The following is a 22,489-nucleotide window of genomic DNA, read 5'->3' on the forward strand; positions in this document are numbered from 1 at the left end:
TTGACAAGTGCATGTTTTAGGCTTATCAATTAATGTAATGTAATGTAATGTTATCAATTAACAACAGGAGGGGTCACAAACATAAGACCAGCTGTTAAATAAAGCTTTTCTGACCTTAGCTGGCATGTGGGTATATATATTAATGCTGCCCATTATGGGCACAAGCAATTTTCACCCATTTATTAATTATATTTTTTTTAAATTTGAGTGTTTCCTATCCCCTAAACCTCCAGGGATATACACAGTATACTGGCAACTTCTTATTATGGGAAATACGAAAACGTCTTTTAAAACTACAACTCCCAGTAGAGACGTGCCATAGATAGAGAACATGTTGCGAAACACAATATCGATAGCAGCGTCCCTAGCAACAAGTAACAAGTAGTTAATAATAATAAAAGACATTAAGAAAAAGGCATTTTAAACAGTCATTAAAAAGCAACACAATCTACCTGCATTGCATTACTCTAAGCGTGTAATAACGTGCTTTTACCAGGTGGTTTGGGTTAAAAAGCTGTCAAGTTTACAGTGTTAACAAAATAAAATATACTGCTGTTTCTGGTTTAGTTTACGACGGATATATTTAGTTATTGTTTTGATATTTGTAACACAAAAGCGATGGAAAAACCCACAGCAACACAGAAAAGATGGTCTTAACATGACCCAGCGGTCTAGTAGTAACAATAATATCAAAACAAAATATTACTACTAACTTTATTGTGAAATTCAAACTGAACGGTAAAAAAATAGTTTCCGGTCTATTCTGAGCCCGATCTATGTAGATAAATAAAAATAAAGAACTACGACAGATGTGTAATATATTTAATGCAGTCGAACCATTTATTACAATGCATTCATGTGATGATTTTCAAAGAGTAAAGCAAGCACTGCTGAATAAAGTATGATTTTATGTTTTACGAAACGTTTTTTTTCATATGGAATGCAGTTGGAGGTCAACCAATCACAGAGCTTGAGAACTAATCACGGGGCTTGTCAAACTGAGCACATAGTGTAGTCCTAAACGATAGCTGCGGATTCTGGGTAGTGTAGTGTCTTCTGCCATCCTTTACTCCGAACAAATATTTGTTTCTCCGAATCGAAGGGGAAAAATACAAAAGCATTGCACACAATTTAAACCAATCAATGTTGTGTGATTAACAAGCATAATTTGGTGTTTTTTAGTCGATGAGTAGTGCAGATATCACTTTAAAATCAATCGACAGTAAGGGGAATACTTACTTCCGGGTGTACAATTCTCCGTTATCCAATGGGAATGGACGCTCACATTGCCTTTAAGGGCAGCCGACACAAACGAATGCCGTGCTTCCATGAGCGTCAAATCCCGCCGCAGATGGGAATACATTGCAATCAGTTGAAAGCTATTTGCGTCCCTTTATGAAGCTGAAGGAGCCTAGGAGCGTCACAACTGTACGCCACGGGACCCTGACCAAACGTCGCTCCTGGACGATTATGGAGTGAGAGTGTGTTGTCAGGCCACATGGAGTGTTAGTATATTTACAAATGTTTATTAGTTTGGATTCGTTTTCTCAATCACAACAAAATTACCTTTTCCCACAATCGCTGTCATGGTCAAACGTTTCCTCTAAAATCATTTTACCATTCACGAAAAGTACAACGTTTTGAGCCGAAATTGGTTGTTCTTGAGGTACAGTGTCTGTAAAAAGTCCCTAATATGTATGTTGTGTATATGGGGTATTTACCAAAAGAGAAACACAATGAAGGAATCAAGTCATGGAGTTGAAAAAAGCATGCGAAAAAATAAGCCATAACCCTTTCCATGGGATGGACTGAAGACATTTATTGAATGCCACAAATCTGATTGATTCTGATACCTCTGTACCCTCCTAGATCCTGTTCAGGCTAGACATTTTGTTCTTTATAGAATGGTTGGTCGAGGGACAAGAACATTTTGCATGTTTTAGCCACTGATTTCCACAAATATAAAAAAAACAAAAATCACCTTTTTCAGAGTTTATTTTCTTGATTGAAATAAAGCACTCGACAACAAACATTATTTCTGTGAATTCCCTGTACAGTAATCTCTGGCTAATATCCGTCAAAACACTAACATATCTTAATTGATAATGTCTTTATTGTTGAACTGAAATGAAACGCAGTCTTGTAAGACACAGATATAGCTGTAGTGCTGTATCTGTTAATTCAGTTTTGCCAAGTTTGCCTCATTCTTACTCAGCAAAAGCCCGGGGAGCTGCTTCAGGGTAGCACAAATCCACATGAGTATACCTGGAAGCTGCAAAGTCCACATACAGGTCATTAGTTTGCCATGGAACAACTCCACTGCAGCAGTGCCCAGAGTAACTTCCAGAAAACAACATTTCTCAAACGGCAAAACAGTCCCGGGAACAACACAGAAGCTGCTGTCAAATCATTTATGGGTGTATCTTTTTATACACGGCAAACACTGATATTCATGTGGCACTTTACAGTGTCTCATAACTTCATTTATTGGACATCTTTTGTTAAACATACATTTCATGAATAATCAATTAAGGAGCCACTTAGCATGCATCACATTTCCATAGCAGGCATATAATCACAGTTAATGTTTTAAGAAAAACTATGTACAGCAAATATAAATAATAATAACAATAATAATGATATTTTTAATAATAATAATAATAATATAAATTTTTCAATTTATAAAATTGCAAATATGTGGATATTGGCATAGCCACATTATACAGTAGGTAAAATGTATCTTGTCTTGGACACACTTTCCAACCAGTGATACGCTTAACGGTTAAGAGCTTTTGTATCAGTTTAACACTGCAATGAACACTGACTAAGAATTGCAGAAGATTTCCATCATTCAAAAGTAAAGTACATATACAATAAATAGCAGTTTGCAACTTGTATGTGTGTGGTATACACAGATGGCTACCCACGTGACAAATACAATGATTTCGAGAACAATGTTACATTTTCTTTTCTCAATGAAACAGCTCCTTGTTACAGACATTTCTTGTTTTACATTCAGTGATTTGGAGAATGGGACCCCACAAACAATGCACATATAGAGCCAACGTGCCTTTTAATAAGACACTATCAGTTTTTCAGTCACTCAGCTCCATACGCTTTAAAAAGCAGATTGCCGTTCCCCCCTATGATGCGTTTCCCTTGACAGGATGAGGTATTTGCCAGAAGAGATGCTTTTATGTATCGCTCTTCCTTCAGTCTGATCAGAAAGTGATGCTGCAGTTTAGCAGTGCAAGATCTTAATAAATGCCTTTCTGAACTCAACATTAAAGGTGGTGTATATGATGGGATTAATAGCACTATTCACATAGCCCAGCCAAGTGAAAGCATTATACATCTCAGCGGGGACCTTGCATTTTGTGCAGTGGGTGTTCAAGATATGCGTGATGAAAAATGGCAACCAGCATATGATGAATACACCTGTGGAGATACGAGAACAAAATGGGAATATTAGAAAAAGAATCACAAAAATGAAAAGGAAGCAAGCTTTTTTTTCGACACTCAAATATGGTTGACTTTAAGAATTTGAATAATTTCCTGTCATTCTATCAGCTTGTCTTATCTTTAAGCCAAAGAAAATGACGTGGCTTGTGCAAAAGAGAAACAGTTTTTTTTTTTAATTGCACAATAAGAATAAGTTAGAAGAGATACAAATATTTCATTTTTAACAGAGTCCCCTGCTGGTTTGATGTTGTAATCACTGCATGTTGTTTTGCAATAGATAACCAAAACGTAGTTATTTGGTTGTGGAAACGCTTCATTACCAACAGCTCCACTTTGGAGAGTATATTCACATTAAACAGCATTTCATAAACTTTAATGTCAATCATTTTAAATTATTTATGTTAAATATTACTTAAATCAGTAGTAAAATATCTTACCAAGGACGATGGCTAACATCTGAGTGGCCTTCTTCTCCTTCTGCTGGGAGATCTTCCTCTTGCTCATGGTCTTCACAGAGGTCTGAGTCTTGCCATTAGGTAAGGCCTGCGTCTGGAAGGCTTTAGCCACAAGGGGTGCTGGATCCCGGAGGACCTCCTTGGTAGGATCTCCATTTTTCTCTGCTTTCTGGCCCTGCTCAGGGGGTGTGGGGGGTGAGGAGGTGGGGCTAGCGTTGGCCTTGTTGGGCATCAGTAGCTGGTGGCTGGTGGCCGGAGTGTCTCCCAGAGCACACTGTGGCGGCTGCTTCTGTTTCTGGCTGCTGCCACTGTTGTTCAGCTCATCCAGCTCCAGCTCCTCCCCCTCATGGACTACTTCTTTGATGAATATCTGAGCAAGGTCAGGATGAGCACAAAAACATGGATTCAGATGGTCATGTTTTGTATTAAGGCATGTTTGGCATTTAACGGATAACAAATAATCACGCTTTAAATGTTGAATTTCCATTTGCTGTGTTCACAGAAGCAGAAAAGGTTGTGTTTTAAGCTGTATTTTCTCTTGAGAAATGGAGTAGAACTTCAAGGGGACACCTTGATAAATCTTTTACGGGAAAAACAAACATGGTTCCTACAATTAAACTTTTTGAGAAATAGCAGCAACCAAAATAACAAAAAATTGCACACACCACTTTCTTCTTGTTGACAGGAAAACTTCCATTAGATTTAACAATCATGGTGCACAACCTCACATCCTCTGGATGAGTGCACTTATCCTGAAATAAAAAAACAGCTGTGTCAGGCACGCAGAGGGTACAACATAAAAGAACAACTGACAAAAGGGATGTCTAAGCACAGGTCCCACAGCCCACAAGGTAAAATTAGGCTTCATTGAGCTATGATGCAGAAAGGCTGTTTAGTAAGAGTCCTTTTTTTTCTGGCAGTTTAGGACATACAGTTTTTCATGTAAATATCTGAGATCTGATATATGTTAAAGTACAAGTGAACCTTTATTACATTATTTTGCTCCTTAAAGGTGGGGTAGGTAATTTTGGAGAAACCAGCTCGAGTGCGCTAGAATTTGAAAATACACAGCCGGAAGAAATCTGCCACTTCCTTACAGAGCCCCTCCTCCAACACACACGAACGCGCACATGACCAATGAGGGCACGAGATAGGTTTGTGCACAGATGGAAGGCTGACACTGGATGGCCTACCTGCCTGTTAGCCTTCCTTAAGTGATTACATTATGTTATTATGTAATGCAATGCCTATACATAAAACCATCAAGTATCATTGGGTTGAGAGAATTATTGATTGTTGTTTCATAAATACACAAATGAACCTTAAAGGGCACGCTGTATTTACACGGTCGAAAAAGACATCATTCTATAACATCTGGAAACAGAACGATACAGATCTCTGGGGTAATACAAGCGTAAATCACTCACAGGTCCACATCAAAGCAGTAAAATATTTAGTAGTAAATAGCAGCCATATTGCAAGCTCACCTTCAGCAAAGTAGGCATATCAGGGTCGGCCACCTGACAGATACGCTGCTTCGGTTTGGTGTTTACACGTTTTCTGCGCTTCCTCAGCACCACATAAATTTGCACATAAACCAGCAGAGTGATGATGAAGGGAACATAGAAGGACACGATGGAAGAGTATACCACGAAGGCCGGGTTGGCGATCACACATTGAGACTCATCACGGGTAGCTGTGGAGATAAACACAGGGTGAATAAAGACCTATGACTGCATCTTATGCCCCATCCAATTTTTTTTTTTATTACAGTTTTGTCGTGTCATTGTCAATGTGTCTCTTGAAAAACTTTCTGAAATACAATGTGGAAACGTTTTATGAATTTAGTTTTTCTTGCAAAGAACAAAGAAAAGATAGATGATGGATTGCTCTTTGATTTTGATCTATGGGAAGCTCATCCAAAAATGTAACCATTTATAATACCACCATCACATAGAGGTCATTCAAACATTATTTCTCCCCTCCCCTCTCATGTTCACTTGGACCATTGTAGTGTAGCTGATCCAGGAAACTGCCACAGGGCTCTACTCAGGTGGAGAATGTAGAGATCATATCAACTCAAGGCTAGATTCCCTGCACTGATTGCTAGTTAATTTTTGATTTTCACACACACACACACACACACACACACACACACACACACACACACACACACACACACACACACACACACACACACACACACACACACACACACACACACACACACACACACACACACACACACACACACACACACACACACACACACACACACACACACACACACACACACACACACACACACACACACACACACACACACACACACACACACACACACACACACACACACACACACACACACACACACACACACACACAGTGTTACGACATAGCTGTTCAATACAAAAATGGACCCAGTAAACTTCAGACCCTAAGGCTTAGAAAACAGCTGAGTTGTCATGGATACTGTAGATGTAACAGTAATTGTGTAGTTCTTGTTAACAACTTGTCTTCACACTTCAGGGTTGCTGCAGCACAGGGGTAGAGTGGGTGGTCCATTAAAGTGGCAGTCCGATTTGACATATACAATTATCTTTGCTTGTCAGGAGGACTCCCATTTCGCTGTCAGTAATAACAGCACACTTCTTCTAGCTTTGGTAGGAATACAAAGTTCAAATAAAATATATAAATAGTAACTTAAATAAATCTTAATCTATGGGAAATGTAAGATCCTCTGTTTTGGACTTTTGACTCATACTAATACTGAATACCTCAGCCTCCTTCTATAATCATACTCTGCAAGCGCTTCAATTTTACAAATTGCGTGGATGATGCATGGTGAGTAAGAGTCACTTTGGAAAGCGCTTTTGGCAAAAGAACTGTGCACAACACAGTTCATTTAAAACACAAACCAGGTTGTGATCATCTGTGTATGAAATCATCCACATACACCTCATACGTGTCGTACTTGCTTTCCCTCCACAGTTTTACAGTCTTTCAATCCATTTAAAAGAACATATAAATATTTTAAATATGAGATGCTATAGCGAATTGCTACCGTTACAGTGGTTCCTTCTGATGATCTCAGCTTTCATGTTTCTTGAAGCCCACACTGGCGAGATCTGCAGGAACTGCTTATATTAAAAGGGTTATAGTAGAATTAACATCTAAGGAGCTCTTAATCGTAACCTGCTTTTGCTGTAATCCTCTGTAAAGCCCTCGTTCTGTGGAGTGAGCAATCTAACAGGCTATGGCTCGCTAAAGTAGTTCAGTGTCAGTATGAAGTTAAGTGGTATAAGTTTAATATATTCACTTTTAGAACACAATGCTTCTCAATTTGCAATGCTGCAAATGGGCACCGACGTTGGCGTTCTGCTTTAATGCAATATTAATGCAAAGAGGGGCAAGAATAAAAAAATTACATCAGCTATATCTTCCAAACGTATGTGTATATACAGTTTTCATGCTGTACTGCTGTGCAGGGGATGTACAAAACACATGAATAATATAATGCATTCAAACAAATGTTTCAACAAACTATACATCATGAGAAAAATATTAATGGCATCCTTTCTTACCTGTGTTATTTAGGCCGAACAATAGGGGACATGATATGGCGAAAGACAGTACCCACACCACGGATATCATGACTGTGACCCGCCTCCTGGAACTGTAGCGAGTATTGTACAGCATTGGCATTGCAACTGCTGTGTAACTGTAAGGAATTAAGAAAAAAACACTTAGTTAAGTGCATAAAAAAAAGCATGAAAAAAAAAAAAATGGAAATGAAATAGACAGAAGAAAGTCTTCATCATACACTTGTATCGTTTTAATTTATTCAATGATTTGCCGCTTATTTTATCCCCTTCATGTTCCTAGTTCTCTTTATTCATCAATGGATTTATAGCTCAAAAGGGGACACAAAACATGAGGCCTACAAGTGGTATAACCAAAAGATCTTGCCTGTCATCTTTGATCAGATCCTTTTTGATGTTGGATGGGCGCTTAGGAAATGTGTGGCCTCAGTTTACATGTAGAGGAAGAACTTTAAAGTTGGCTCGTTTTTCCTCCAAGGAAATACATTATCATTTAACCTCGCTACATCGGCTGACCTTATTAGTGAGCTGCTGTAATCACCAGGAAACGGACAGCCTTTTACTCATGCATTGATTTCTGTGCAATTTGGATGTAAAGCCGAGTGGGTAAAGCTTTACAGAGACTATTTTGCCGTTTGGATTTCTTTTATTGAAACACAAGGGAAGTAATACATTTAAGGCGATTGTGTTATAGATCATGGATTGTGAAACACATTTTACCAAGGTTTCAGATAGGAAGCCTTGGGTAAGGTAAAACCTCTCCAATTGTCCCAAGATTGATAATGCACAGTAAGGCCAAAAAGAATGCATATATCCAGAAAAACACCGGTAGATTAATGTTTCCTTGCACCTGCTCATGAATCACAATTGTGGGGATGGATATTCACATGGCTGCGCAGAGATAGCAGATGGGTTTAGAAAGATTAGACATAGACAAATGTTATCCATTTTGAAAAGAAATTCAGCCCACAACTCAGAGAGAAACTTAGGTCTATGTGTTTTCATTGCTTTCTTTATGGGATGTACACAAATCCCGCTGTTACATCAGATCACATAGTTGGGCCTTCTGTCTTTCAATTATAATATTTACATACATTTTTTAAAGAAACCCTATGAAGTTAGTTAAATACTAGTAGTGTTTGTTTATTTATGCACACGTACCAGGAATCACACCCAAAGGCATTCGGGCATTGCAATTCACATTCCTTTAGGCAATTTTACACTAATTTGTCAACAAATGTAGTGAAGATCAGTTTTAAAAAAAATTCGCTTTATTGGCCATGTTTGTGAACATACGAGGAACTACCCTCGGTACAAACACATAGTTTCAAGTTGCTTTCAATGTACTTTTTAACGGTTCCAACAACAATTTATTTATATACCATTTTTACATTAAGAGCTGATTAGGCCTAATGGTGGATTGTTACCAAATGTTTAAACGTGTATAAAGGTTCTCCTCCCAGATAGTTAAGACACAGTATAGCAGTAAGAATGATATCTGCAAAACAGCTGCAGTTTCTTTCTAAATTGTGCGTGCTACATACATTTCCTGCACCTGTTTTAATCTATAATCAAATCCAATGAAGGACTTCCAATAAATCACATAAATACACCTATTTTGTTTTTTAAATAACATATTGGGTCTTTAATCCTGTGACATGCTACCAAGCTCTATCAAAAGAAGGAGACCGATGTTTTGTGCACACCAAATATGATAAATATCCTGCAAAGATTCACAGGAATGCGCCGGTGAAGATGGCCGCATTGTCTTTTGGCTCCTCTCCAACTTTGCACTATTTTGTGCGTGTTTATTTACTTTTTGCTCTCCCTCGCCCTCCCTTCGGCAAATACAAAGGAGCAGCGGGGGGTGCTGCGGGAGTGTCTGCGTGCGCATCTCTCCCAGATGAGCTGAACAGCTTATTTGCATTTTTTGAGAGCGGCCAGGCTGTGGAGGCACAGAAGGATCAGAAGCCCTGCCCTTTTGTTTTAAACAGGGCAGATGTGTGCAAATCCTTTAAAAGGGTTAACCCACACAAGGCTCCTGGACCTGATGGCATCCCTGGCCGTGTTCTCAGGGTGTGTGCAGTTCATTTGGCAGAGGTGTTCACAGACATCTTCAACAGGTCCCTGCTGCAGTCTGTAGTCCCCACATACTTCAAACACTCCACCATCGTTCCTGTCCCCAAAAAAACAATAATCACCAGCCTCAATGACTACCGCCCAGTAGCACTCACCTCCATCATTATGAAGTGCTTTGAGCGGTTAGTCAAAACCTTCATCACCTCCTCCTTCCCTGACTCTCTGGCCCCCCTGCAGTTTGCCTACAGAGCAAACAGGTCCACAGACGACACCATAGCCCACACCATCCACACTGCCCTCTCACACCTGGACCAGAGGATCACATATGTGAGAATTCTATTCATTGATTACAGTTCAGCCTTCAATACCATTGTGCCCTCCAAGCTGGTCATCAAGCTCAGAGACCTCGGGCTCAACAGCGCCCTCTGTGACTGGATCCTGAACTTCCTGACGGGCAGACCCCAGGCAGTGCAGGTGGGAAACATCACATCCTCCACCCTGATCCTCAACACTGGTGCCCCTCAAGGCTGCATGCTCTGCCCTCTCTTCTACTCCCTGTTCACTCACTTCTTCTTTGATTTGTATGGAAGCCCATTTCCGAAAAAAATAAAATCCCCATGTAAAGTCATAATTATGAGATAAAAAAGTCGAAATTATGAGATAAAAAGTCATAATAATGAGATAAAAAGTCATAATTATGAGATAAGACAGTCGAAATAATGAGATAAAAAGTCATAATGAGATAAAAAGTCATAATTATGAGAGAAAGTCATAATAATGAGATAAAAAGTCATAATTATGAGATAAGAAAGTCGAAATAATGAGATAAAAAGTCATAATTATGAGATAAGAAAGTCGAAATAATGAGATAAAGTCATAATTATGAGATAAGAAGTGCGCATGCGCTGCAGTGGCGCTGTCTTCAAAGGTCCCTTCATCACCTTGCTGCTCTCCACCATGCAAACGGCATCTAGTCCTAAATAAGGTGTAACTACTCTGGTCTTGAAAGAACATTACGCATCGAACTGATGTCCACAATCACGTTTATTCTCTTCTTTGCACAATCATGAAACACCGTGAAAACGTGTTTGCCTAGGAGACCAGCAGTAGAATTACGTTATCACATCGTTGACACTTTTAACGCACACAAACACAATATAAACATCCGGGGCAAGAGGTCACATGACTTCCGGAAAGACAACTCTTATCATTTTTACAAAATAAAACAAAGTTCAAGCATACATTAAACACTCTTCAAAAAGGACAAAACAATAATAAGGGACCTTTGAGCGTCAGCTACATAAGGTAACTATTACAGGTGACTTTTGTAAATGTTAGATGTTACATATAGCCTATATTGCAGCTAAACAACAATGCAGTTCATAGCTTTGACATTACCTGTTATGAACAATAATATTGCCTATAGTTTTGTGGTAACGTTCACAGGTTAGAGTTAGGCTAGCAACTCACAGCAGCAGTATGCCTACACTATTGTCATTAGTGGCGTGAACGTTACCACAAAACTATAGGCATATATATTACACACACACACACACACACACACACACACACACACACACACACACACACACACACACACACACACACACACACACACACACACACACACACACACACACACACACACACACACACACACACACACACACACACACACACACACACACACACACACACACACACAACTTTACGCAGATAAAATAGCCCAAAGTGGTCTGTTTTCAGCAGGCTGTGGTCACGGTCCTGGAACCCATGATGTGGAAGTCCGATGTCCTTGATTTATCCACGATTGGATGAATGGGAAAGGGTCAAATTTGTTGATAGGAGGCCCATTTAAGTTTTTCACAAACATTTTCACACGCTAGGAGTATGGGAGTACTTCCATTCGCTTCGTCTTGATCTGTAGATGTGATTTGCCCCCGAGCACCCCTGGGTAAATTAGCGTACAGCCAATCACAATGCATGACGTCACTGGTAAGAGACGGACCCCGAACACATATGGTACCCCGAACACATATGCTACCGACACCGGCCCTGACCCCAGCCACAAACTGTTCAGTCTGCTGCCGTCTGGCAGGCGTTACCCCAGCATCCGGACAAAAACAACCAGATTCAGAGACAGCTTAATCCCGCAGGCAATAAGACTGTTAAACAACTGAACTGATGAAACAATTTCTTAAAATTCATCTGCTACTTATTACTAATTATTTATCTATTATCTAATACATCATTCCAATAACTTGTATATAGACTCATATTGCACTATTCCACTTTTTTTTCTCACTTTCTTTAAAACTATTTTTCTTTTTGTATTACTTTTAATATAGTATATTTTAATATTGTTTTAATATTGTCTGCTTATCTGTATTATTGTGTTGCATTGTTAGAGAAGCCTGTGACCTAAGATTTTCAACAACATAATTACTCTGTAGCTATGTTAGTTTGACAATAAAGAACCTTGAACCTTGAACCTTGAGGTTATACACCTGCAATCGTTGGAGATGGTATTTTAGGGCACATGATGACTCACTGAGAGCGTAATGATGGGGAGGTTTCTTGTGGTTTAATGTGATATATACAACATTCAGGACATTTGTATAGCAGCAATCAAATATTTGCTTTGTGTTTTAAAGCATTTTGAATGGTCAACAAAAAGAGTGCTAAATGCTGTCTCTTTGCCATTAGGCAATCCCTAGATAATATGCTCTAAATCTGAAATGTAGCCCAGAGAACATCATTTGAATTATGTTATGTTAATATCACCTACACAAATTCAGATATTTTTTATGGCTACTGCCTTTAAAGAGGGAGTGAGTAGCAGATTTGATTGGCAAGCTATACCTTCTGTTAATGTGTTCGCCCCTTAAAGGTGGGGTAGGTAAGTTTGAGAAACCGGCTCGAGATTGTAGTGCCGGGAGTCGGAGGTGGGGTATCGAAGGTACAAGCTAGACTTTTATTAAGCATCTGCAAACACATGTAAACACTTCAAGCCCGGGAAGCGAAGACCGGCGGAAACAGGAAGTCCAGCTCACTCAAATGTCCGTGCAGAACAATAACCCAACCCATAGATCCGTGGGTGAATAATGTCAATCACCACACAAGCCCCCCCCCAGGTATTCATCCATAGTCAAAATCCTCGTGCCTTGGAGGAAGTACCACCCGACCCAGGCGCGTACGGACTACAGGGGGCGAGGAGGGCGGGGCCGCAGGCGAGGGCAGGGCCCCAACGACGGCGAGGGCATCCCCACAGGGGGCGGGGGGCAGGCCATGGGAGGGCGGCCCCCAACGGACACAGTCTCAGGCCTGCCACCAATGTCCACCACCAGGCAAGCGGTCGAGGCTGGCCCGTGGAGACCTCACACCACAGCTTTGCGCCAGAGTCAACGACCCTGACCTCCTCCAGGCGTAATTCCGTGACCAAGGCCTTGAGGGTCTGGACCCCGTGGTCGGAGGCCTGGTCAGCGCCCATGCGGAGGTAATCAAGGCCCAGCTGCACAGCTCCGATAACCGCTCTGGAGAGGCAGTCCGCGACCACGTTAGCTTTGCCAGCGATGTGTCGTATGTCCGTGGTGTACTCGGAGATGTACGAAAGCTGGCGTTGCTGTCGGGCGGACCACGGCTCGGCTACCTTGGACATGCATAAGGTCAGTGGCTTGTGATCCACGAACGCCACAAACTCCCGGCCTTCCTGCAGGAAACGGAAGTGGCGAACCGCCAAATAGAGACCAAGGAGTTCTCTGTCGAAAGCGCTGTACTTGCGCTCCCCGGGAGTCAACTGGCGGCTGAAAAAGGCGGGCGGTTGCCAGGCGCCTTCGACCCATTGTTCATGCACCGCGCCCACTGCGTAGTCAGACGCGTCGGTGGTGATAGCGATGGGGGCCCTGTGTGACGGGTGAGCCAACATGGCGGCTTCGCTCAGGGCGGCTTTGGTGGCGTTGAAAGCGACCTCCCTTTCAGCCGTCCAGTCTATGGCCTGGCAGGGGGACTTGTCCTTGAGGGCCTCGTACAGCGGGCGCATGGTGTGGGCCGCCCGGCGGATGAACCGGTGATAAAACGTCTCCATCCCGAGGAACTCTCGGAGCGCCCGAGCTGTAGGCGGTCGTGGAAAGGCAGACACGGCCTCCACTTTCAACGGGAGGGTGGGGGGGGGGGGGCCCATACTTTCTGATGAGGTGCCCAAGGAAATGGATGGAGGACAATCCGAACTGACACTTCGCCGGGTTGATAATCAGGCCGTGTTGGTTGAGCCTCGCGAAAAGGACCCGGAGATGTGCCTGGTGATCTTCGGAGGAGGAGCTGGCGACCAGGATGTCGTCTAAATAGACGAAGATGAATGGCATGTCTCTGAGCGCTGAATCCATCAGCCGCTGAAAGGACTGAGCTGCGTTCTTAAGTCCAAACGGCATATGCAGGAACTCGATAAGCCCAAACGGCGTAATTACCGCAGTTTGGGGATGTCCGAGGGGTGCACCGGCACCTGGTGGTAGCCCCGCACCAGATCCACCTTGGAGAAAACCAGCTTGTCCGCCAGGTGTGCAGAGAAGTCCTGGATGTGAGGGACCGGGTAGCGGTCTGGCATCGTGGCGTCGTTAAGGCGGCGGTAGTCACCACACGGTCGCCAGCCACCGGCAGATTTAGGTACCATGTGAAGCGGCGAAGCCCAAGGGCTGTCTGAGCGGCAGATGATGCCCAGACGCTCCATGTTGAAGAACTCCGACTTGGCGACTGCCAGCATGTCAGTGTTGAGCCACCGGGCCCTAGCGTAGACAGGGGGGCCTTCAGTGTCAATGTGGTGCTCTACTCCGTGTTTGGTAGTGACAGCGGAAAAGGTGGGCTGCGTCAAGTCGGGAAACTCACTGAGAAGGTGCTGGAACTTGTCGCCCTGTGAGAGTGAGCTGGAGAGCCCGCTGAATGAGGCCTTGTCGCGGTTACACGTGAACGAGGCAAACGTCAGCGCGTCCACCAGGCGGCTGTTCTTGACGTCCACCAGCAGCCCGTGAGCGCACAGGAAGTCCGCGCCGAGGAGGGCGGACTTAAACCGCTGACCCTCGAAGTACAGGTCCACTGTCTTTGTGCCATAGGTGCGAATAGGGGTGTCGTTAGCGGATGTTAAAGGTGGGCCGTGGCCTCCACCGGTGGCGGCTCCGCTGGGCTCCTGTGTCACAAAGGAGTCTGCGACCAGAGAGGGTGTTCCTGATGAACAGGAGCCGGTTGGATGTGCCCACGCTCGCGGCCACTACCGAGTGCAGGCCTTGGCGTTTACCGTTACCTTGTAGGTGCAGGGGGGACGGCACATCTTCGCTTTCGCCCCGTAGCGTGCATGGTAATAACACAGGCCAGGGTTGGAGTTGCTGACGTCGGCCCCGGAGCTTCTGCTAGGTGGCATGCCTGTACCAGGGAAGGTGCCGCTGCGTGTCGGGGCCAGCACCTCCGGGGTAAAACGCTGTGTTGCCAGGAAGAACCGGTCGGCTTCTTCAGCCAAAGCGCGGGGCTCAGTAATAGCCGTGTTAGCGAGCGCTGTCTGTACATAGGGCGGCATGTGCCGAAGAAACAATTCTATGAACAAAACATTTGGTTCTTCCGTACCCAGCAGGCTGAGCATCATCTCCATGTGGTCAGAAGGCTTGTTGTCCCCCAGGCTATGAATAGTGAGCAGGCGTCGGGCCCGTTCCGACCGTGACAGCTCGAAAGTCTTTAGCAGGAAAGCCTTGAACGCTGCATATTTATCCTGGGCAGGAGGAGATGTAACAAAGCCCACCGTCCGGGTTGCAGTGGAGCTCCCCAGCGCTGAAACTACGTGAAAATAACATGCTGCGTCGTCAGCCACTCCGCGGAGGGCGAACTGAGCCTCCGCCTGAGCGAACCATGCAGCCGCAGATGTCTCCCAAAACTCAGTTTCGGCAGTTTGAAAAAAACAACGTTACTTGCATAGCCGTGGGAACATGTTTCAAATGGGGGGTGCTGTGGGGATGACACCAGGGCTGGTTCTGACCAATGTGCTGCTTGGCAAGATTTTAGCTGGCTATGAAAAACCTCTACAAAAGACCAATACACTGCAAAAAGAGAAATATATTGACATGGTGGACAGCTTATATAACAAGGCTTCAAATTTATTATATATTATAACATGTTTTAATTGGGGGGGTGGACTTCACATCCTCTAGGGGGGTCCAGGGGGACTCCCCCGGGATTTTTTTTTTTAACATTTTAAAGTTAAATGCTTCAATTTGGTGCACTTTAAGCGCCCAATTAGAGACTGATCTAGGGGGTACTACTCTAAAAACACCTTTATGAAAAAGATCGTTTTGTATTTTATTAATCAAATAAGTAGGTATGTGAACATTTCCAATAACCTACCATAGCCAATAACAAATACATGTAACTTATTTTATTTGTGTTGTTCATTCATATCTTATTTTACCAGTAAACATTTTATTTATGTATATTTTAAAATCTCTCCAGTTTTAAACAATATTTTTGGTTTACTGTCCTATAGTATACATTGGAATGATTTCAAACCTGTTTTTATTCATCCTAATAATTATAAAGGTGTGCCTTGGAAATATTTGTTTACATAAATTGTGATCAAAACGTTTGAGACCCACTGAGATAACTTCCACTAAAGTTAACTATCTAAGCCCTCAGAGTCCTTTACCTCACTGAGCCTCTCAGTCTGACAGGACAGAACACGCCCTCCACATTATTGTAGAAACAGCTTCTTATATCCGTTAGCGCAACAGAAGCTAACAACAATCCCCGCCGGTACCGCGGTATCCCCTCTCTCTATCTCTCTGACTTTGGCTGTGAGCTGCGTGCGCCTGCTCAGCCAACATCCCCCACTTTCATCACTTACAGCGCCCATCGTACAGGGCAAATGGAAAATGTAACCGGGGTGAAAAGGGTGTTATCTTTACTTAATTATGATTGTTGTTACATCAAGGCTGAAAATTCGTTTTTTTTTTAATTATATCTTGTGGAAGTGCAGATCCCCCTGTCCTCCACCAGGGGGTGCTGCAGCACCCTCAGCACCCCTACTTCCCACGGCCCTGGTTACTTGCCATGCTCGGTTCGGTGTCGGATCCTTCAACAAGACTTATGTCGGGGTCACCAATGTAGTGCCGAGAGACGAGAGTCGGAGGCGGGGTATCGAAGGTACAGGCTAGACTTTTATTAAGCATCTGCAAAGACATGTAAACACTTCAAGCCCGGGAAGCGAAGACCGGCGGAAACAGGAAGTCCGGCTCACTCAAATGTCCGTGCAGAACAATACCCCAACCCATAGATCCGTGGGTGAATAATGTCAATCACCACAAGATACACTTTTTGTTATATTCCATGGAATGCTCTTAACATCCCAATAGCAATGAATACTGTGTAATAAGTGCTTTGACAAAATGTCATCTGTGGAAGCCGTAGTACTGTAAAAAGCACGACCAATAATTTTTGCCCGGCCGGTTAAAATAACTGGATGGCCTACCTGCCTGTCAGCCTTCCATCTGTGCACAAACATATCTCGTGCCCTCATTGGTCATGTGCGCATTCGTGTGTGTTGGAGGAGGGACTCTGTAAGGAAGTGGCAGATTTTTTCCGGCTGTGTATTTTCAAATTCGAGCGCACTCGAGCTGGTTTCTCCAAAATGACCTACCCCACCTTTAAACTATATAGTAACACAGAAAAACGGTTTTATATCCTGTGGCCACGCATTTAAAAGTAAGTTGTCAACACACTCATTAGTGCGGAAAAAAGTTTGGAGCAAAAACAAATCCTTTGATGTATAAAATATGATGGTCCCTTAAGCTGCTGAATTGATACAAGATATCAAATTCTTCAGTGACTCCTTGATGAACTTTTACAAATCAGCATCCTAAGGGTGGACACCAGTGATTAGTATTCACATGTGCTGTACACAGCAAGCAGGCACAAGTCAGATTAGTAATATCTAAATGTTAATTTTAATGTAATTCCCATGCTTGTAACATAAGGTGACCAGATTTTCCAAATTAAAACCGGGGACATTTTGAGTTTTGCGGTCAAAATCTCATATATCCAATTTTCTTCACTGTTAAAGAAAAAAGGGGGACAATTCTGGTTCAATGTAATTTAAACATTTTAACTGTTGGATACAAACAGGACGATAGCTCATATATGAGACTTCAAAGGTCTTTTATTTTGAAACTGTACATCAGATTGTCCAGATTCTCTCTGAGTGACTAGATGGGGTGTCCTGCTATCAACCTGAAGTGAAATAAGTCTTTGATACTGGATAGTTTTTGTTTGATTCTTATCTAAAAATAGAGGGATGATAGCTCGTATATGAGACTACAAAGGTCTTTTATATTGATTCTCTACATCAGATTGTCCTGATTCTCTCTGAGTGACTAGATGGGGTGTTCTGCTATCACCCTGGAGTGAAATAAGTCTTTGATAATTTGACAGTTTTTTATTTATCCTTGTATAAAAAAAGAAGGACGATCGCCCATACATGAGACTTCAAAAGTATTTTATTTTGAAACTCTAAATCAGAATTAGATGGGGTGTCCTGCTATCACCCTGAAGTGAAATAAGTCTTTGATTGACTTCGAATGACTCTTTGATTATGGAGAGTTTCCATTAAATAATAATCAAAATATAGATGGACAATAGATCTACATTTGAGATTTTAAACAGCATACATTTTAAATTGTGCTTCAGAAAGTAATGTTATTTTAGGAGTGTTGTGGGATGGCTTTCTAAATGCCAGTTGAGTAGCACTTGAAATGTTTGGCTCTATGAAACCTGATGTACTTATATGATTCTGTTTTCTTAAAGGTTGTATCTTCCTGGTCGAATGCACTTATTGTAAGTCGCTTTGGATAAAAGCGTCAGCTAAATGCAATGTAATGTAATGTAATGTAATGGTGTCAACATCAATTGAAATTAGTCACCCAGTGGAAATGTTAGATATGTCTTCATAACTGTATCCTACATTTTACATTCACTCAGTTATAATGTGGTAGTTATACGTAGTTTGTTTTTAAATTATTATTGATCACATTATATAGGACATATTTCTTAATTTAAGCTCCAGTATATATGAATATGTTTGGTGTGTTTTTTAGGTATATTTGTTATTGACCGAGTAAACGCTTTTATTTTGAAGGCAGTTTTTACAGGCCTCTACCGTAAAGCATAGGATATTCGCACACCGCAATACAACGTGGGGGCTGGCTTGACTGTGTTTTCCGAAGTGGGGGCTGGCTTGATCACAGTCTGTAGTGTTTACCCAGTGTTTCCTGACATGAAACGTTTTATTTCACCTTGCTATGTGTTTTTAACGTATATTAAAAAACGGGGACATTTCCGGGGACAGTTTCAACCGGGGACAGGCCAATACAAACGGGGACTGTCCCCGGAAAACGGGGACGTCTGGTCACCCTATTGTAACACTCATTTCAATTACATGCAAACAATGATTATTTTGAGATACCAGGGGCCTCTTTTATAACGCCGTGCGTAGGATTCACATGGGAAGGTTGCTTACGTAGTAGAAATCCAAAAAATAGGTACAGAAATGTTCCGACATTTTCCGATTCACAAAACATTGCGTACCGGCGAGGAAAGTGCCTATGGCACTTCCTACGCCGGTTTCCCTTTATAAATCACAATCGACTCGAAATGCGGCGCAGCTTTTGCGGGCTTCACTTAACGCCCATATTTGCCTATAAATAGTCAAAGAAATGCCCTTTCATTCATTTTGACTGACTTTATGAAGAAGATCGCAGGAAATGACGACAGAACAGCTAAAAAAGACATCTCACACCGTGGCCGTTTCTCAATCGCGAGGAAACTGGCTTCCAAGCCAATATTTCAAGGATACTACGTCATCGAGTGCCGTCGAAGGACTGTTCCAATCTCCAGCATACTTGGAATTCCACAGAGGCCGCGTCCTTGGTTTGGGGGTAATTTCGAGGCTGCACATGGGTAGACTTTGCGTCCTTCAAATCCCCACAATGCTTTGCGCACGGACCAATTTCCCCAAATCTGTGGCGGAAAATGTAAGGCAGGGCCTCTCATATGACGCAAACCTGCACAAGTTTGCTAGCCTGTTCCACTCTTCGTTTTCCGAATGCCGGGAAGGATTCTTGCCTAGCTTCTGAAGGAAGTGACTCGTAAGACATGTGCTACCAAGCAAGCATCCTCACGATTGAGAAACGGCCCGTGTCAGATTTTGGTTATTTTGGGGAGGTCGAGATAAATCATATTGTTTGGTGGATGCAGTTTGAACCACAGTAGCAGCATGGAGGTCGGATCGTCACCAAAATAAATAAATAAGTGGTCCGAAAAAGGTTAATGACAAAATAAATACACATAGCCTTCCTCAGGCAGCGTGTTTGTACCGGGGACAGGAGACACCCCCTTGATGAGAAACTGTAAGAAATGATCGAGGAATCCCTCCGGAGTGGAGTCATGACGACTGGATCTGAATTATTGTTTTGTATTTGGTGGTTTGTGTCCCAGCTGTCGATCAGCTGTGCGCAGCGTCTCCACTGCAGCCTGTGCATCTCAACCCCCCCCCCCCCCGCAGCAACTCTATATCCACCAGTTAAAGGAAATACAACTAATGTGTTGTGTTATATTAGCTGTACAAATGTACCACATAGGTGTTCTTATTTTCCATACCTCCTGTGTTTTACGAGCAACTTATCAAGTCTTGGCAAACGGCATAAAACACGATTAAACGTGATAGTCGGTGGCGGCTGGTGGAAATTATTTTAGGTGGGGCTATTGTAATGGTGAATAAACCACACGGGGAACATTTTGAGAAATTACCCCTTAAATTAAATTGGCTACACTATTTCATCGTTGCTGTTGTATGATTGGTGTTTAGCTACGGTATTTAGCGTCTACAGCACCTCCGCTTTTAGGGTTGACGTAGACCGAAACATCGCCCGGAGGTCCCCCGGTGTTGTTGCGGGAGCTGCGGCACTAGCTAACGCTCCACTAGCTAATGCTACATTAGCAAAAAAAATGCTTATTTCTTTTGCAAATGGTGCGGCGGTCTTCAAACACGTTCCCCTCCACTGGTTTCAACCAAGCATTAAATTAGATGTTTTCCAACCAAATACGGTTGAACTGACACTTCCCCATATTAATTTGTAAGTAGATTCGAAGATACATGAGTTTCTGACTGCCGCAAGCTGAAGCTTGGTTGCTAGGTTACTAGCTGGGTGTTCTCCAATAAGGGGCCGGGGGAAACAAAGTTAGTGATTACTGGTTCCATGTTGATTTAATTCCATACAAATTGTTGGGGGGAACTGAAAGTATATTATCGTAGGCTACTGGTTACTTTGCAGCCCGGAAATTTCCCCCAAAACACATTTAGACGCTATCGCAACACAGAAGTACCTTTCAAATCCGATCATTGTTAAGACCTTCTAAATCATATTTAAGACCTTTCTTATTTTTTTGGTCATATTTAAGACCTTTTTAAGGCCTTACATTCAGATTATCAAATGTAAGACCTTTTAAGACCCCGCGGGAACCCTGAGGAGACTAAATACGAACATTATATGCAGACAAAGACGTGGTTCAGAAACACAGAAATATTAGAAAACAGACCATTAAGGCAAAACATCTAGTTTGATGGATGCTGTCAAACCTCAACTACAATAATATATGTGTGTGTGTGTGTGTGTGTGTGTGTGTGTGTGTGTGTGTGTGTGTGTGTGTGTGTGTGTGTGTGTGTGTGTGTGTGTGTGTGTGTGTGTGTGTGTGTGTGTGTGTGTGTGTGTGTGTGTGTGTGTGTGTGTGTGTGTGTGTGTGTGTGTGTGTGTGTGTGTGTGTGTGTGTGTGTGTGTGTGTGTGTGTGTGTGTGTGTGTGTGTGTGTGTGTGTTTATTTAGCACGGGCACATAGTATCTGTCCCCGGCTGTTTGAAGAGCAAGCATGGGAAACAAAAGACAGTGTTTACCTCTTTGCATCCAGCTAGTCACACACACAGTTACAATCACACTCCCTGTAATTGACATAATTAATAGATAGTTTAGCTTCTCACCATAATTTGCTGTGGCCCACTGATGTTAACGATTGTAACTGAAAGGCTGCCTGTCAAACCTAAACATTCAGCCACGTGACTCGCAAACTCTCGCGAGAGTTTTACACAAGACAGATCCTTTCTAGCCATAACCCTGCACCGGGCGCTGACATTGGCGCCCGGTGATCATCAGATTTGACGACGCTGATTGGCTGAAATTATGTTTAGGAGCCATAGCTTACAGATAGCAACAGTCAGCTGCTAGTGGCTGCTGCTGCACTGGTTGAGGGCTCCTCTCTTAGCGCCCAGACGAGAGAGGGTAATGATACACGGGCAAGGCCAGGCAGGAAACATGTGACTTATCAGCAACTTTAGACATCGTAACACCATTTTAAACGAGATTTTATTGTAGATTATACATTTTAATGATACCAATTATATAATATTTACCTTGTTCATTAAAAATTAAAATTAAAAAAATATTTAAAAAAATATATATTTTAAAAAATATATATATATTTTTTTAATTTTAATTTTTTTAATTTTAATTTGTAATGTGGGAAGAGGTGGGGCGGCGCCCCTAGCGCCCCTATGGACCGGCCGCCACTGGAGGTCCAGTTCAAATTGAATAAATCTTAATGTCAGCTACACAACTAAAAAAGTGCATTTCCTTTTGGATAAGGCTTTAAAGGTCTTACCTTGGTTGGTTATTGGATAATGGTTACACAAGCTAAAAAATCGTTATGAAATCATAAAGTGGCCAAAATCTGATCAGATCATTTTCAGACAGGTTTTCATATGAATGAATCAGGACAAAAAGTGAGCAAAAATGAAAATGTCAGAATCTCTTTACACAGA

At 42.4% G+C, this 22,489-nt stretch overlaps 1 protein-coding gene across 2 annotated transcripts in view; it reads right to left on the minus strand.

The window, feature by feature from the left end:
- Window positions 1-1,979: 1,979 nt before the first annotated feature.
- Window positions 1,980-22,489, minus strand: part of drd2a (dopamine receptor D2a) — a 50,692-nt gene continuing 30,182 nt past the window's right edge. For both annotated transcript variants that reach the window (XM_079677817.1, XM_079677816.1), the window contains exons 4-8: window positions 7,502-7,638; window positions 5,405-5,613; window positions 4,583-4,669; window positions 3,900-4,287; window positions 1,980-3,438 (exon numbers count right to left, since the gene is read on the minus strand). In XM_079677817.1, coding sequence (XP_079533943.1) covers window positions 3,242-3,438; window positions 3,900-4,287; window positions 4,583-4,669; window positions 5,405-5,613; window positions 7,502-7,638 — 1,018 coding nt within the window. In that variant the 3' untranslated portion in view covers window positions 1,980-3,241. The remainder of the gene's footprint in view (window positions 3,439-3,899; window positions 4,288-4,582; window positions 4,670-5,404; window positions 5,614-7,501; window positions 7,639-22,489) is intronic.

The sequence above is a fragment of the Notothenia rossii genome, assembly GCF_949606895.1.
Source record: "Notothenia rossii genome assembly, chromosome: 4".
Classification (NCBI taxonomy): Eukaryota; Metazoa; Chordata; class Actinopteri; order Perciformes; family Nototheniidae; genus Notothenia; species Notothenia rossii.